The sequence below is a fragment of the Dicentrarchus labrax genome, unplaced genomic scaffold (assembly GCF_905237075.1).
Source record: "Dicentrarchus labrax unplaced genomic scaffold, dlabrax2021, whole genome shotgun sequence".
NCBI lineage: Eukaryota > Metazoa > Chordata > Actinopteri > Moronidae > Dicentrarchus > Dicentrarchus labrax.
Genome location: NW_026136723.1, coordinates 4,990,709 through 5,005,933, shown reverse-complemented (window position 1 = coordinate 5,005,933; position 15,225 = coordinate 4,990,709). Strand labels below are relative to the sequence as shown.

The following is a 15,225-nucleotide window of genomic DNA, read 5'->3' as shown; positions in this document are numbered from 1 at the left end:
AATATATCTTATTCCTGAAAATTGTACATGTCTTGTGGCTGATCTTGTCTTGTGGGAGCTCTAACAGGTGGCATACAGTGCCGGTCATTTTTGTTTAATGTCTGTTTTCTGAGTTTCACTGTGTGCTTTTCACACAATTGCTGCTACTCATTGTTGCAGTACCTGTGTGCGTCTGCTTGTCCACAGCAATTCTCAATTCTGCAAATAGTTTTCTAATAATAATAGCAAGTTCTGATTAACCCATATCAATCTGAGGCTTAAACTAACAAATTCCAGTTACCCAATTCCCATGCCTGGTTCAACCCGCCTATTCCAGATACAGATACAGATGATTTAATTAGTTGAACAGATACAGATACAGATAATGGTTTACTCGCTAATCCCTACAATCAATGCTGATCATTTGCCTTCATCATGCCATGGAAAATCAGCAGTATCACCACACGGGCCAGCCAGTTAAACAGGCCATGATTTGTAAACCAGTGGAACCATTGAGCAGAGGTCCGTCTCCAATCTAGACTGGATAGGCAATTTGCGTAAAGTATTTGATGCAGTTAATCATGATGTTCTTATTACTTATATCAAGATTAAATGTTTCATCCATTGCCCTGAAAAATGTTTATTGCATTTTAGCCCCTCACTCACATCACCATATTTTGTTTTAAACTCAAGAAATGGTAGCTTTGAGGCCTTACACTTAAACTTGTAATGAACCTGAGACACTTCCTCATTAAAATCTGAGGAATAAAACAACAACATCTGTACAAAACCTGCTTTTTCCATATCAAGAACATTTCAAAACTCCACCCCTTCCTCACTTTCTCTGACACAGAAAAACTCATCCACGCCTTAATCTCCTCCAGGCTTGATTACTGTAACAGCCTGCTCATCGGTATACCCAATAAACACCTTCAGAAACTTCATTCATTCAGAACTGTGCTGCCCGAACTCTGATGAAAACCCGCAAATACGACCACATCACCCCCATTCTTCAGAACCTCCACTGGCTCCCCATAACCTCAAGAATTCAATACAAGATCGCCCTCATCACCCACCTTTGCATCTACAGCAACGCCCCGCAATACCTCAAAGACCTCCTTACCCGTCACTCATCCACCCGTAACCTCTGGTCCCAAAGCATAAACCTCCTCCATCAGCCCCGCTCAAGACTTCGCACCATGGGAGACTGAGCCTTCTGCTCCGCTGCCCCTCACATCTGGAACTCCCTCCCTGAACCTGTCTGTGGACACTTTTAAAAAAGGGCTTAAAACTTTTTTGTTCAGGCAGGCGTTCTTAAGTTGTCCTTAGATTTTTCTAATTTCACTATGCACTTCAACTCCTCTTTTAGCTGTAAAATGAAGATGTATTTTATCACTTGTATTATTATTGGTTGCTGATTTTAATGTGTTATTGCCCTCAGTGTTTTTTGTTATTTTGTATTTTTCTTGGTTTCTGTAGCACTTTGAGATTCTTTTATGAAAAGTGCTTTACAAATAAAATGTATTATTATTATTATTATTATTATTACTGGTACTTTATAGGACTGTTTGTGAGCAAGTGCTGTCCAGGAAAATTTGAACGTTCTTAAAAAGAGTTGGATCCCTTTATAAGCATGTTTTCCAAAATGCTGAAGTATAGCTTTGAGTTAAATGTTTGATGAGTCCATTTTCTGCACAGAAAGAATAAAACCAGTTGTTCATCCTTACCAAATATCAAAACATTTCTGTTCCAACAGAAGTATACAAACAGTGCTTCCTTTTACTGCTCCAGTCACTGGATCATGGCTCTGTACTGAAGCTTGTCTGCCTTTATGTGTTTGGTTACAGGGTACATAGAGGAGGCTTGCATCATCCCCTGTCCGTCTGACTGCAAACTGAGCGAGTGGTCCAACTGGTCTCGCTGCAGCAAGTCCTGCGGCAGTGGGGTCAAAGTTCGCTCCAAGTGGCTCAGAGAAAAACCCTACAATGGCGGCAGACCATGTCCTAAACTGGACCATGTCAACCAGGTGAGAGAGGTCTCACTTTAAAATGTGTTAATGTTTCAATAACAGGTGACAATTTGGTGCTTGTCTTTGTGGTGTGCAAGATGAGAGGAAGGTTACTTTTACTCTTACTTTGAATCCATATTTACAAGTACAATAATCTGATTGACTTTTTTCTGTTACTCCTTCCTCTTCTGATGAATGGATTCCATCCACAGGCTCAGGTGAGTACACTGTTTTTACCTCATTCTGTAGTAATTGTTTCAGAACTTAGACTTTACTATTTCAGAAATTGTCAGTCCTTCCAGAAAAATGCAGAGTTTTTTTGTGATTGTTGCGGGCAAAAATCCTTGATTATGCGGCACGTTTTCTTAAAAAATGCAATGGAATATGCGGGAACTTGCAAAAATTGCGAGAACTTGCAAAAACTGCGGTTTGATGATAAAGAGAAAAAAAAGTGATTCCCCCAACACCCTGTTCTCACTAGGCTACTACCGTAATGTAAAGAGTCATTTCTTATTACTTCCTATGATAAACAAGCATACTACATCACAGAAAGTGCTGGGAATATTTAAGTTCTCATCTTGTTTTATTTCAGACCTTAATAAACACATGGCTCAAACTTACTTACATTGATGAGTCAAACAAGTTCTGTAGCTTTACAAAAGGAATATGCGACAACTAAAAATGAATAAATAAAATATAAAAACATAAAATGTGTGCTTCCTGTTTTCCAGAGGTAGCTATATAAAACAGACATCTTCTGTTAAAATAAGTGCTTCCAATGCACAAAGTGCAATCTCTTACGGTAACGTAAATTTACATACTACTAATATACTTACAACTGTATGGTTTTCATCGCGGGGTTTGCAGCTTTTCGATGATGTTCACGTCGCGTAATTATGTCACTTCATAACGTTCCCATGGCAACAGGGGAAAATGGCTGCTCTTGAGTGAAGTAAATGCAACATTTTTCAACTTTCTGCAAAGATATATGTGACTTTTTTGCAACGAAAATGCGGGGATTATGAAATCATCCAAGCCCTGCATATTTTGCGCGGAAATCGGCAATTTATGCGGCAAAAGTGCGGCGTATTTGAAAAAATGCGGCCCCCGCATAAATGTGCGGACTTTGGCTGATTATGCATTGAATTATGCGATCGCATAATCGCATTTTTCTGGAGGGACTGAATTGTGTTTTTCTTGCTTTTAGTCAAATTGTTACAGGAAAAATCTGATAAATAACACTCTAATTTAGATTGGATTCCAATGTAATTCATAATTGTTAAAGCTGCAGTAGGTCATTTTTATAAACAAATCTTACATGAGACTTGTTCCTCTGGGTTGTTCTAGTGCTCCTAATGCAAGAATATTTGCAAGAATCCATTGGGCCTGAACAAAAACAACCAATCAGAGCTGAGAAAGATATGAAGATGCTCTGGGTTGGAAGTTTGAAAGTAGTTGATCATTGTTTCTCACTGAACTCAACTATCTTTCTTGGCTCTGATTGGTTGTTTTTGTTCAGGCCTGATTTTTTCACAGATTATCTGTGAATGTACTACTGTCAGGATATATTGAAAGTTTCAGCGAATGTGACAAAAATTTTTCTTTTAAAAATGACCTACTGCAAACACATTACATACACATTTCCTGTACAACAGCAGAAAGTGGTGTTTGTGTGTGTCAGGTGTACGAGGTGGTGCCATGCCTCAGTGACTGTGGGCAGTATGTCTGGGTGGCAGAGCCCTGGAGTGTGTGGAAGGTCAGCAATGTGGACCTGAAGGATAACTGTGGTGAAGGTGTTCAGACCAGGAAAGTCAGGTAAGATAAGCCAAACCATGTCGAGGCAACCAGACCCTAGGCCTTTCTCAGTCTGCATTCTTGTCTGTACTCATTGACTTTTGCAATGTCATCACTCGCACAACTTCCAATTGAAGGTCTGCATTTAGCCAATAAAGCTCAGAAAGGATGAACTGACCCAGCATGCACTTGGCATCAAACAGCTGGTTTGTTTCACAGAACCACCTGGAAAGCTGTTTAGAAAAGTGCAGGCACTTTAAAAAACCAATCAGATCAACAAACCATATAACATAGTCAAACTCTCAGGAGAACAGTGAAAACATATTTTCCATGGAGAAAAGCCTTCAGTGCCATTCTTTGCTCTTCTTTCAATGAAGAAACACTCTCCAGTTCTGATAGAATTGATGCTAGCAGCATCTACGCTACATAGTGCTGACCCCCATTGCTGCCAGTACTGAAATGATGCTGTTTAGTTCGGTGCTGCTGTACCAGCAACAAACACATAGATTGAATCCTGGAAAGATGCATTCTCACATAATTTTGTAATCTCTAGAGTCCAGCTGCCTTACAAGGTTAACAACCAGACAACAATCCATACATTATCTGGTCAATTTATAAAAATAGTGCTTACTTGATGTTTTTGAAGATAGGACACCCATACACGAGGGAAGACTGGCTGGTCATCTCAGGGGCATGTGCATGTCTGAAAGGGGCTTTAGAGACATGTATTTAACATAGTAATGACTTATCTCTTTTCCAGGATAAAGGTTGATTACATCCAGAAATAATCTTTTCAAAAATGGATTGTCAGTGTTTTAACTATTCCTGCTGATGAGTGGTTGAAATGAATAAAGATGAGGTAATGCCTTTCACAGATGATGGGGTAAAACTAACTTGAACCCCCTTTGTATCCAGATGTATGCTGAACACTATAGACGGGCCCTCCGAGCAGGTGGAGGACTACCTGTGTGATCCGGAGGAGATGCTTCTGGGGGCGCGCAACAGCCGGCTGCCCTGCCCCGAGGACTGTGTGTTGTCAGACTGGGGAGCCTGGAGCCCATGTCTACTGGTAAGAATGACTCATTACCTTTTCTGTTACTGTACTACTCCTCTACAAGAGGTTGTTATGGGAAAACGCTTGTAGTAGTTGTAGAATACAGTCATGCAGAATAAGGCATAAATATGTGCTTTCTAATGACTAATAAAGAGCCAAAATGCATAATGAGCAACTAGTTAATGGTGAATATGTGTACCTTTTTAATATAAAGTGTTACCGAATTTATAATCTGTTATATGTTATACAGTTCTCGATGCGTCTTTATAACAGACTAAAGTTATGATAGTTATAATGTGCTGTGTTAGAATTGCTAAACTTATAATACTTGATAAACCTTGTTATAGGTTGTCATACCGGATTATAAACATTTATAAAGAGTTTTATAAAGCCTTATTATGCATTATAAACATTACCTTCATAGTAACTGCAGCGGCATGAGGAGACAAACATTGCCTTTAAATATGAAATGGGAAATGTAATGAAAGGTGTTTGTTACAGGAGATAAGGACATCAACAAAGGTTATTTGTTTGTCATGTGTGCACACACTCTAACAGTATGGATGAATAAGTCATGATCCTTTCTTCTGCTCCTCAGCCATGCAACGGGAATAGTACTCGGGAGAGGAGTGCTTACCCGCTCCGTCAGCCTGGAGAGGAGAAGGGTTGTCCTTCGACTAAAGAAACAGAGCCCTGCAAACTTAACAGCAACTGCTTCCACTACTCCTACAACATCACCGGTGAGACTCAAACAGAGCCTCAGCTACATGCAGAGGCAGCAGAATTACAGTAAAAGACAAAGTCATGCTTTTGAGCTGGATTCCATTAGAGTAACTCAACCCCAAAACCACATTTGAATTCTACATATTTTGCTGTAATAAGATAAGATGGTACTTATTCTTAATAATGCATAGTGACCGCTACCTTGGTCAAATCCTGGATATTACAATTGAATTTTGCTACTGGTTGATCTGGAGGTAGGTGATGTGTGTGGTGGCAGCTTTTGTGACCAACCAACCCCTGCTTCTATAAAACCAATGTCTCCACTCTGCAGACTGGGGCCTGCTATGTAGCGGTAGCCTGACACTCTACCTACAAACCTTTACAAACAGGAATAAATGCACTTCTAGTGACTGTAAAAGCTCCAGCTCTTTTTATGTTGGTGGCTGTATGAGTTGTTCTTGCTGATGAGACGTCTCCCTGCAGACTGGAGTACCTGTCAGCTCAGTGACAGAGCGGTGTGTGGAAATGGCATCAAAACCCGCATGCTGGACTGCGTACGTAGCGACGGCAAATCCGTTGACCTGAGATTCTGTAAAGAGGTGGGTTGTGTAGCCATTTCTGTTAAAGCCACTGTTTTTTTTTTTTTTTGAGAAAGACCAGGTAAACAAAACCCTGTTTCCTCTTGCAGCTGGGCCTGGAGAGGAAGTGGCAGATGAATGCTTCCTGTGTCGTGGAATGTCCCGTCAACTGCCAGCTGTCTGATTGGTCCCCATGGTCGGACTGCACCCATGCCTGTGGGCTGGCAGGTATGTGTGTGTAATTCTATCTATCTATGCCAAAGAACCCAGTTCTTGGTCATGTTGAGGCTGAAGTCTAACTGCTGCATCCCCCTGAAGATGTGGGTTCATTATGAGCAGTAGGAGGTTTTAGGGGGGATAAAGAGGGCTGCCACCCCCTTCTGTATCCCCTAGTAGCAGAGAGTGCAGGGGCAGAGAGGTTGTTTAGTTCAATATGTCTAGTGTGCCTGACTTATTGATCCTTCATGTGACTGAAGTGTGTGCACGTTAGAATCTATTCTCTCGACCATGGCTCTGAAATATCAGTAACTGTGCTGTGTATTGATAAATCCATGGCGCTGTCCTTGGTTCTGAAGTAGCAGACAGAGTTGTAATTTCTCTCAGTCCCTACCTTCTGTCAGCTTCGTCTTGCATCTATGATATTCTCTAATCTATACACTATAAATACTTAGTTCTCAAGCCTATATACTATATAGAGTAGTTCCATCTTCAAGATCAAAGTCACAAGTAGCAACATGGAGTTGTGGATCATAGAGACAAACTGCTGCCTTTACTATTCCTATAATATTTCTATGATCGATCAGTAGCGTCTGTGCTGCTGAAAATACACCTCAAGACCCGTCTGGGTTACATAATCCTAACCCTCTCATTGGGCCACCCCCTGTTAAATATGAACAAATCAGAGACTGAATATCAGCAACCACAGGGGGATTTGATTCGGTGTGAACCTAGACAAATCCAGCTGATTCATTCTCTGATCAGAACTACCATTAATATATCAGCTTCCTCCACTTTGTTGCAGCCCATTCTGCCTTATTTGTCTTTATTATCTTTATAAAGATCCTATTTATTTTTCTTGATGAAGTCCTGTTATAGCACAATCTTGGCTAATGCTCACCCTCACAGTGTAGCATAGCAGTCAGCTCTACTGGTTTGCTCTGGTGCAGGTCCATGATTCCGGGGCGACATTACTCCAAACTATTGGATAAATGAATAAGTTACTTGCCATTTTATAAGACTTCATGCTTACATCTCTTGTGTTTTGTGGGAACATTACACATATGCAACACCTGATCATTGTCTGGTGTGGTCTACAGCAGTGGTTTCAAACCTTTTTCCTCAAGGGACCCTTTATCGATCACTGATTAAACTAAGGGACATATTACATGGATATACTACTATATTCAACTCCACACTTGAGCTACAAAAACCCTAATGACATTATTACAATTATTTTCTCAGACTTGCCACACAGGACACTGCATTGTTTTCACAGTCTGAGTAGTATTCCCTATAATTAGTAAACTGGTCTTTACATGTAAAATCATTCCCCCTCTAAGATGTTCCCATACTGCAGTAACTGTAATCTTTAATCAATGAGTAGGATCAAGCTGCTGGCTGCTGTTTGGGTTTCAGAAATGAAATACCTTAGTTGAGAAATCAATATCACCACAAGGTCCATTTAACAGCTGTTTTGGAGCATTCAATCATATCACATGATCTTCCTCAGCAGATGGAGCTTGCCCACTTACCATAGAATAGTCGCTTTTAGTGATATCTTCTCTGGTTCTTCTTAAAGGTCCAGTGTGTAACATTTAGCATGATCTATTGTCAGAAATGGAATATAATATTCATAGCTATGTTTTCATTAGTGTATTATCAGCTGAATATAGGAATCATTGTGTTTCTGTTAACTTAGAATGAGCTGATTTTATCTACAGAGGGAGAGGGTCCTCCTGCTGAACCGCCATGTTTCTACAGTAGCCCATTGCACCATGCAAGTCAGTGAGGTTCAAGGGTCAATATTTGCCTTGGAAACAATACAATATTAGTATAGCCATGATTTACTACTACTCCTAAATCTAAAAATAAACACTGCTAAGGATAGTTAAAACATTTTTTTTTGTCCTACTCATTTAACTGGCTTCAGTCTTGGAGAGAATCCTTTGGCCTTTTTAGCTTCCTAGCCTTCCTTAGCTGTATCCATAAAAACACAAGAAGCAGTAAATTATTCACACACGACAGTAAATTGTTTAATGTGATCTGATACAGATTACTTGAGAAACAAGGTTAACTTCTCAAGATCCATGCTAACTCTACCCCTAACCCCTGACCATTGCTGTGGGTGATCTAAATTCAGCCTCTCATACGGTAATGATGGAAACCAGAAACGCTTTATGATGTGAGAAACAAGGGTGTTATAGCCCTAAACCAACTGAGAGAGGGATAATAATGTCCTTGCATGTAATTCCATAGGATCAGGTCATTGATTGGTGGTCCATTATGAGTGTGTGCTCTGGGGCTCAGGGAGCACTCTGCTCTCCACAAGTCCTTGAGAAGAGCTTCAGCCAGAGGCAACAAGAGCAAATAGTAGATATGAAACCAATACAGGCTTTAGCTATTGTGGTAGCCTTAATCTGTCCCCAGGCGAGAAGGATTTCTTTCCTTGTATGGAGGAACAGCAGGTAGGCCACAGGAAGAGAGGGCCTCCTCACTTTCCTTCCTGTGTTTCTTTTTCATCTCCAGGTTGGCTGTGAGGACATGCTTCCCTGGAGGAGCTAATTTCTGTTCCTGAGCCAGGAATAGCAATGAGCTGGATTTGTTATTTCAAGCAAATGAACATACCTGGAAGCAGCAAGGTGCTGTTATCAATCAGGCGGTGTAAAAAAAACACAGCTATTTTCCCCGATGTGTCCAACCTGTGTGCATAGATAATCGCGGCATTGTGTGTTCTCCAGCCAAACACTGATAGTGACAGCTGGCACAGGCCTTCTTTTGCTCAGCAGTCCTTGCTGCCACCCGCCGCTCAACCCCAAACACTGGCATGGCCCCGTGCAGGGAGACCACTGGAGCGCAAGAGTTGTAATGGAGGGTGATGACTGTTTGGTTTCTGTGGGCATAAGGCTCTAGTATCTTCTGCAAAGCAACCAGTGAACAAAGCAGCACCCAGACATGATGCTGGTGAACCTTGATTAGGAATCTGGAGCCTAGATTCACTTTACAGTCTGTTATTAATGTGTTCACCTCACTCTGTTATTTTGAGCTGCAGTTGAAAATAACTTTAAGTCAAAATTTGGATATAATGGCAGTGTGTAATGTGAAAGGAATCAAGGAAATGTATTTATCATTATACAACACAAGTTTGTATAACAAAAGCATAGCTTGCATGCTACACATGGAGTAACATATGAATTGAATGAACACTACATGCCACATTTACCCTTTCACACGCATTCACTCAGTGATGGCAAAGCCCATCAAACGGAAACTAACTCATTTACACACCGATGCACAGTATCGGGAGCAATTTGGGGTTCAGTGTCTTGCTCAAGGATACTTCGACATGCAGCAAGAGGAGCCAGGGATCAAAGCGCCAACCTTCCGATTAGCAGATGACCTGCTCTGCCTCTGTGCCACAGCCGCCCCTGAAGTTTGGAGGTGTTGGTATGTGTATAGTCAAACTTGGACAGAGCCAGAGCTGTTTACCCCTACCTACAGTCTTTATGCTAAGCTAATTACCTCCTCGCACTAGCTCCATACTTAGTTACAGGTTGATAACAATTTCCAGCAAGAAGGTGAATATGTGCATTTCCCCAGATGTTGAACTATTTGTTGATGGCGTTGAATGTTTTTACCTATTTGGAGAAATGTTGACACATTGTACAGGAGTAGTACGACAGGCCTGAGCCACTACATGTTGTTTGTTTGGAATGCATTAAAATGAGTGAATGCGACCAACTCATATGTGCCACTCTATGGTTCATGCAGATTAGTTGGTTTGCTGGCAGCTGGTAAGACCCGCTGCTGGGAAAACCTCACCCAGGGACCTGTTCCTGATAGTGTTCAACATGAGCAGAGTTTTACAGGGCTTGGTAATAACAACACTGGAGATTGTACCAATAAGTCCTATACATATTTGAAGAATGAGAGTTCATGATCTCTCTGCAAAGACATGAAGCTCTGAGAATTACCTTTTCAAGGTACATCCACAAACAATTTGACAATCATTGTTACAGTTTTTTTGCATTTTGCATGAGAATTGATGCTGAAAAGCTTCACAGAATGTACTTTTAAATATACAAAGTTCTGTGATTTTTTTTTGATTTTTAAACCTTTTTTATTTTGTGTCCCATTGTTGCTGAATGTAGTATTTGTTTTAGATGGAACGTTGGGCAAATACCACATGCATTTCCTTTGAGACAGCAGATAATTGAGAGTTTTCTCACATCCCTCCCCTGGGGCTCATTGTTAAAATGGAATTTAAAGTGAATTTGGTAAAGGGTACTCCTTTCCCCCTTCCCCACTCATATCCTCCAACCTGAGACAGTCGCTTTTTCAATTTTAACACAACAAAGACGTATGAATATTCAAAATGGCTACAGGGAGTATGATGAAGCCCCAAAATTGCACCATAAATTAAGTTAACTGAGAGGGGATAGAATGCGTTGAATTATTACACTGAGATAGATGAAAAGGAAAGGGAAAGTCAGCTTTTATTCCTTGGAAAATACTTAAGAAATTCAGCCAGATTTAGAGTAGAAAGAACCAAATCAGGAGCCATTACAGTGGAAGTCAATGTTACGATGCAATCTAATTGAGCAAAACCCGTAGACAACATTTACAGCAGAGCAATACAGCTGAATCTGTAACAATCGATGAGGGAACTGACTAGTGAATTGTCAGTCACGTCTTTTAAGTGAACGATTGGAGTCGGCTTTTTTTTGTAAAGTAATGCAAGGCAGAATGATAGGAGGATCTCCACGCTGCGGGTGCTCCATGGATGTACGGATGTCAGTGGTGGGCATTAACAAAGCAATTTAATTTCCTTTTTTTCGGTACTTTACTTGTTTTGTTTGGTTGGTGTGTTTTAATAACAATTTTAAGTGTCAATAGCTGTCCTTTTTTTTTATTTCCTGCTTCAATTCAATTAAATTAATTGATTAATTTCATCGGGCTTGATCGATAGATATAACTGCGTATCATCTGCATAACAGTGAAAGTTAATGGAGTGATTTCTAATAATGTTGCCTAAAGGGAGCATATACATAGTAAATAGTATTGGTCCAAGTACAGAACCTTGTGGAACTCCATGACTAACTGTAGTATTTATTGAAGAATCATCGTTAACATGTACAAACTGAGAACGATCTGATAAATACGACTTAAACCAGCTTAGTGCGGTTCCTTTAATAACGCTGCAAGGCTGTAATATGAGAATATGTGTAACCAGTCAATGTTTCCTGCTATGGAGTTGAACTCTACTAATGGGTGACATCACAATAGGTTCACATTGTGTTAGTGCTATGGAAATTTTGATTATGCTGAATTATCCATGTCATCTTGAGTGATTTAACCCTTCCTTACTTCACTGAATACCAATTCCAGTGGTGAAAGGCCCAAAGGTCACCTTGACAGTATAGTATTCCAAACCCCTTTACACGTCCACACTCTTCCAGCTGCTCTGACCCGACTGTCTGAGCTTAACCAGGCTTACGCTATGGACAGGTCAGATTTCAGCATTCTGGTCAACGTCCTCATGAATAAACAATGACATTTTTTCTTTATATCTGGTTCTCTGTAGGCAAGCTGTGGAGGAGGCGGACAGTGATCCAGGCTCCCCAAGGTGACGGGAGGCCTTGTCCGTCCCAGATGGAGCAGTGGAAGCCCTGCCTGGTGAAGCCCTGCTACAGCTGGAGATACAGCGCCTGGTCTGAGTGCAAATCTGAGGTCAGTCTCCATCCTGCCATCTGTGAAAACACTGCATCAGGTTTTGCCAATATTGTCTGAGCAGCTTTACTACAATAATGGGACAGTTATATTTTTTGTTTAATCACCAGTAATGTTTGTTAAAAAATTAGACAATCCTGTTCAAAACTTGTGCAGTCAATGTATTTTGTTTTGTTTTTTTCATTTCTATGGGACATAGAATAAGAATAGAATAGAATGGATCTTTATTGTCATTGTCACAGGTACAACGAAATTTAAAGTGCTCTCCGGTCAGTGCTTAATTTAGCATAAATTAAAAAAATAATAAATTATTGATTTAATTCTAGTGTTACCCTAAAAATAAAATAAAAACATACTCCTGATCTGGAGTGATCAGTCAGTAATTTGGGTCTCCCAGTCCCTCCTTTCTGCAGTAAACAGAAATACATTTTCAGGTATCCTCACTTTATCCAATCAGGAGAAAGAACTCCACATAGAGGCCATTTTTAAAGGCAGGAGGAGGTGGGGAGGAGGCAGGGGAATGTGATTTTACTTACAGCACCTTTGAAGCTGCAGTAGGTATTTTTTATTTTTATTTTCATATTTGCTGAAACTCTATATCCTGACAGTAGTACATGAGACAGATAATCTGTGAAACAATCAGGTTCCTCTGGCTCCTCCTAGTGCTCTTAATGGTATTTTAAGAATCTATCAGGCCTGAATGAAAACAACCAATCAGTGGTGAGAAAGATAGTTGATTTTTGAGTCTCATTCCCAGGGCGCCAAATATCAACACTAGGAATGAGACTCAACAATCAACTATCTTTCTCACCACTGATTAGTTGTTTTGGTTTTTTGGTGTTTTCTCATGTACTACAAATATGACAAATGGTTATTTTTATAAAAGTTACCTACTACAGCTTTATCTCATTACAAACAGGAAGTCCAAAAAATTTTAATATTTGTGTTCATTTTTAATATCTCATACAGATCAGCGGACCCAGCTAGATTTTTACAACCCTAGTATATACACAGGATTTCTACACAGTATGGAAGAAAGTGTGGAATCTATTTTGTAATTTCCAGGTCTGGATATGTATGGAAAAAAGAAAAGAGAGAATGGAAAAATGTTTATGTTTCCAGACTATTGCCCCTATTGTTTTTTCTAAAATATAAAAGCAGCCAAAATGATTAGCCACTGTGAGAGAGGGCACAGGCCAGAGTGATCTTGATGTTGTTTGAAAGCAAGGTAAGGTATGGTGTGCGACTGAACGCACACTCCTACACTCCTATTTTTTTTTGCACAAGGAAATCTTTATGGCTGCATTCATCGTCGTTTCCATGGAGACAGTGAATAAACAAGGCTGCGCAGATGCCAGAGAAATTTTATTATTTAGCTTTTTCAACTAATTTTCAGTTCGTATTTATAAAAGAGAGTAAAATATTATTATGTCACTTTTTTAGGGCAAGGTCACTTTGATACACATGACCTTTGATAAATCCAAATTTATTGGAGCATTTCTGACAAAATGGGCCAAAACTTCCCAACAGAATATAAAAAATAGCTCAATCTCAATACAGCAGTAAAATGCAACATTAATGCAGCAGTGATATTAATTCAAAAACATCATATATAGTAGTAAAACACTGACAGGGAACATTGTACGGCACAGTTATTCCTTTAGGTAAATTCTGCTTTAATACTTTAAAATATATTTTTTTAAGAATACAGTATTTTCACACTGGGGTTGGTATAAGTACTTTTACTTCTTGGACTTGAATACTTCCTCCACCCTAACTGCACTTTGTATCACCATCTGATCCTTACTTTTTAAGAAAGGTGGGTTTGTGGGTAACCTGAGTGTGTGATGCAGTCATTGTGTTTTCTCTTGAACCCACATAGAGCTTTACCAAGTTTAGGGGGGAAAATGTGATGAGAGAGGTGCTGGAGGAAAGATTATCATTAAAATCCCCCCAAAAAATCACAAAGTGATTCAGCAAAGATGATGACATCCCCCATCCCTTTTAATTTTTCTCTCTTCTCCTTTAACTCCATCTTTTCTCTCCCTGATCTCTCACTGGTTTGTCCTGTTGTTCTTCCTGTTCTCCACCCTTAACACTGCTAATCTTTGCCTGAAGCATCTTTTTACTAGACATGTTGCTGGACTTTTGAGAAAAGTTTTTTTGCTTTGTTTTTTCACCGCGAACATGAGCTGCCCTCATTGCTGTTTTTTCCTGACCAAAAATCAATCACACAGAACCAAGAAAAAAAGCCTAAAATCCTTTCATGTCAGTCAGCTAGCTTTTTAGGATAGCATCTGTTGCATGAGTTTAATATAGCCTAAATATGAAAGTGTGACTGACCCCTACATATATTTGTTTTCTGTTCTGTCAGGGGGCAAGGTGTGGAGAAGGCCTGCGCTTCAGGAATGTTTCGTGCTTCGTGTCGGATGGTTCAGGTCAGCAGGACAGCAGCCTGGTGGATGATGAGCTGTGTGGAGATCTGGAACCCTCTGTGGACGGAGACACACACATCGTTCTGCAGGAGCCCTGTACTGTACCCTGTCCAGGTAAGAAGACAATACAGGCACCAACAGTGAGAGAAGGCGGTCTGGGAGTAGTGACATTGCAGGCGAAATAAAGTTTACATGTATGACCCCTGCAACTGTCCTCACACCAAACTTACAACTTTTTACAATTTAGGTCTTGTGTGGTTTTGGCCGTCGTTCCTATCAGTAACAATGAAGTAAAACACCACTTTGGGCTAGTACATTTTGAAACTCACTTGCCCAATCAATCACTTTGTTTTCTCTGGAGCTGATGATGGCAGTAGCTGTTGAGCGTTGAACACACACAGTATCAAATGAGCTCTTGAAAATGGCGAAGGGAAAACACAAAGTCTGTGAGCTGGAACACATGCCAGCAATGCGTCACAAGTTTGAGAGCAAGGCTGTTCAGTTTCCAAAAAAACGTGGCTGGATTGCCATAGCAAGAGCCGACAGCCTCTGGCTTGCAAGAAGGTCTTTGTTGTTATTTGACAACCACTAATAAATGGAACAATTTGTATTGGAGCAAGTAAAAATTGGCAAGTACATTTTTGACCTTGCTTGACCGGCCAAGTGAAAAGGAGCATTAATGTTGAACCCTGATCAGCCTCCTCAGTG

The 15,225-nt window shown here is 40.3% G+C and overlaps 1 protein-coding gene across 1 annotated transcript in view; it reads left to right on the top strand.

Moving 5' to 3' along the window:
- The window catches only part of thsd7aa (thrombospondin, type I, domain containing 7Aa), a 153,060-nt gene that overhangs the window by 116,933 nt on the left and 20,902 nt on the right, over positions 1–15,225 (top strand). Inside the window, exons 14-22 of the mRNA XM_051391019.1 lie at positions 1,827–2,005; positions 2,200–2,205; positions 3,669–3,802; positions 4,697–4,850; positions 5,434–5,575; positions 6,042–6,157; positions 6,247–6,364; positions 11,937–12,082; positions 14,457–14,631. Of these exons, the coding sequence (XP_051246979.1) occupies positions 1,827–2,005; positions 2,200–2,205; positions 3,669–3,802; positions 4,697–4,850; positions 5,434–5,575; positions 6,042–6,157; positions 6,247–6,364; positions 11,937–12,082; positions 14,457–14,631 (1,170 nt within the window). The remainder of the gene's footprint in view (positions 1–1,826; positions 2,006–2,199; positions 2,206–3,668; positions 3,803–4,696; positions 4,851–5,433; positions 5,576–6,041; positions 6,158–6,246; positions 6,365–11,936; positions 12,083–14,456; positions 14,632–15,225) is intronic.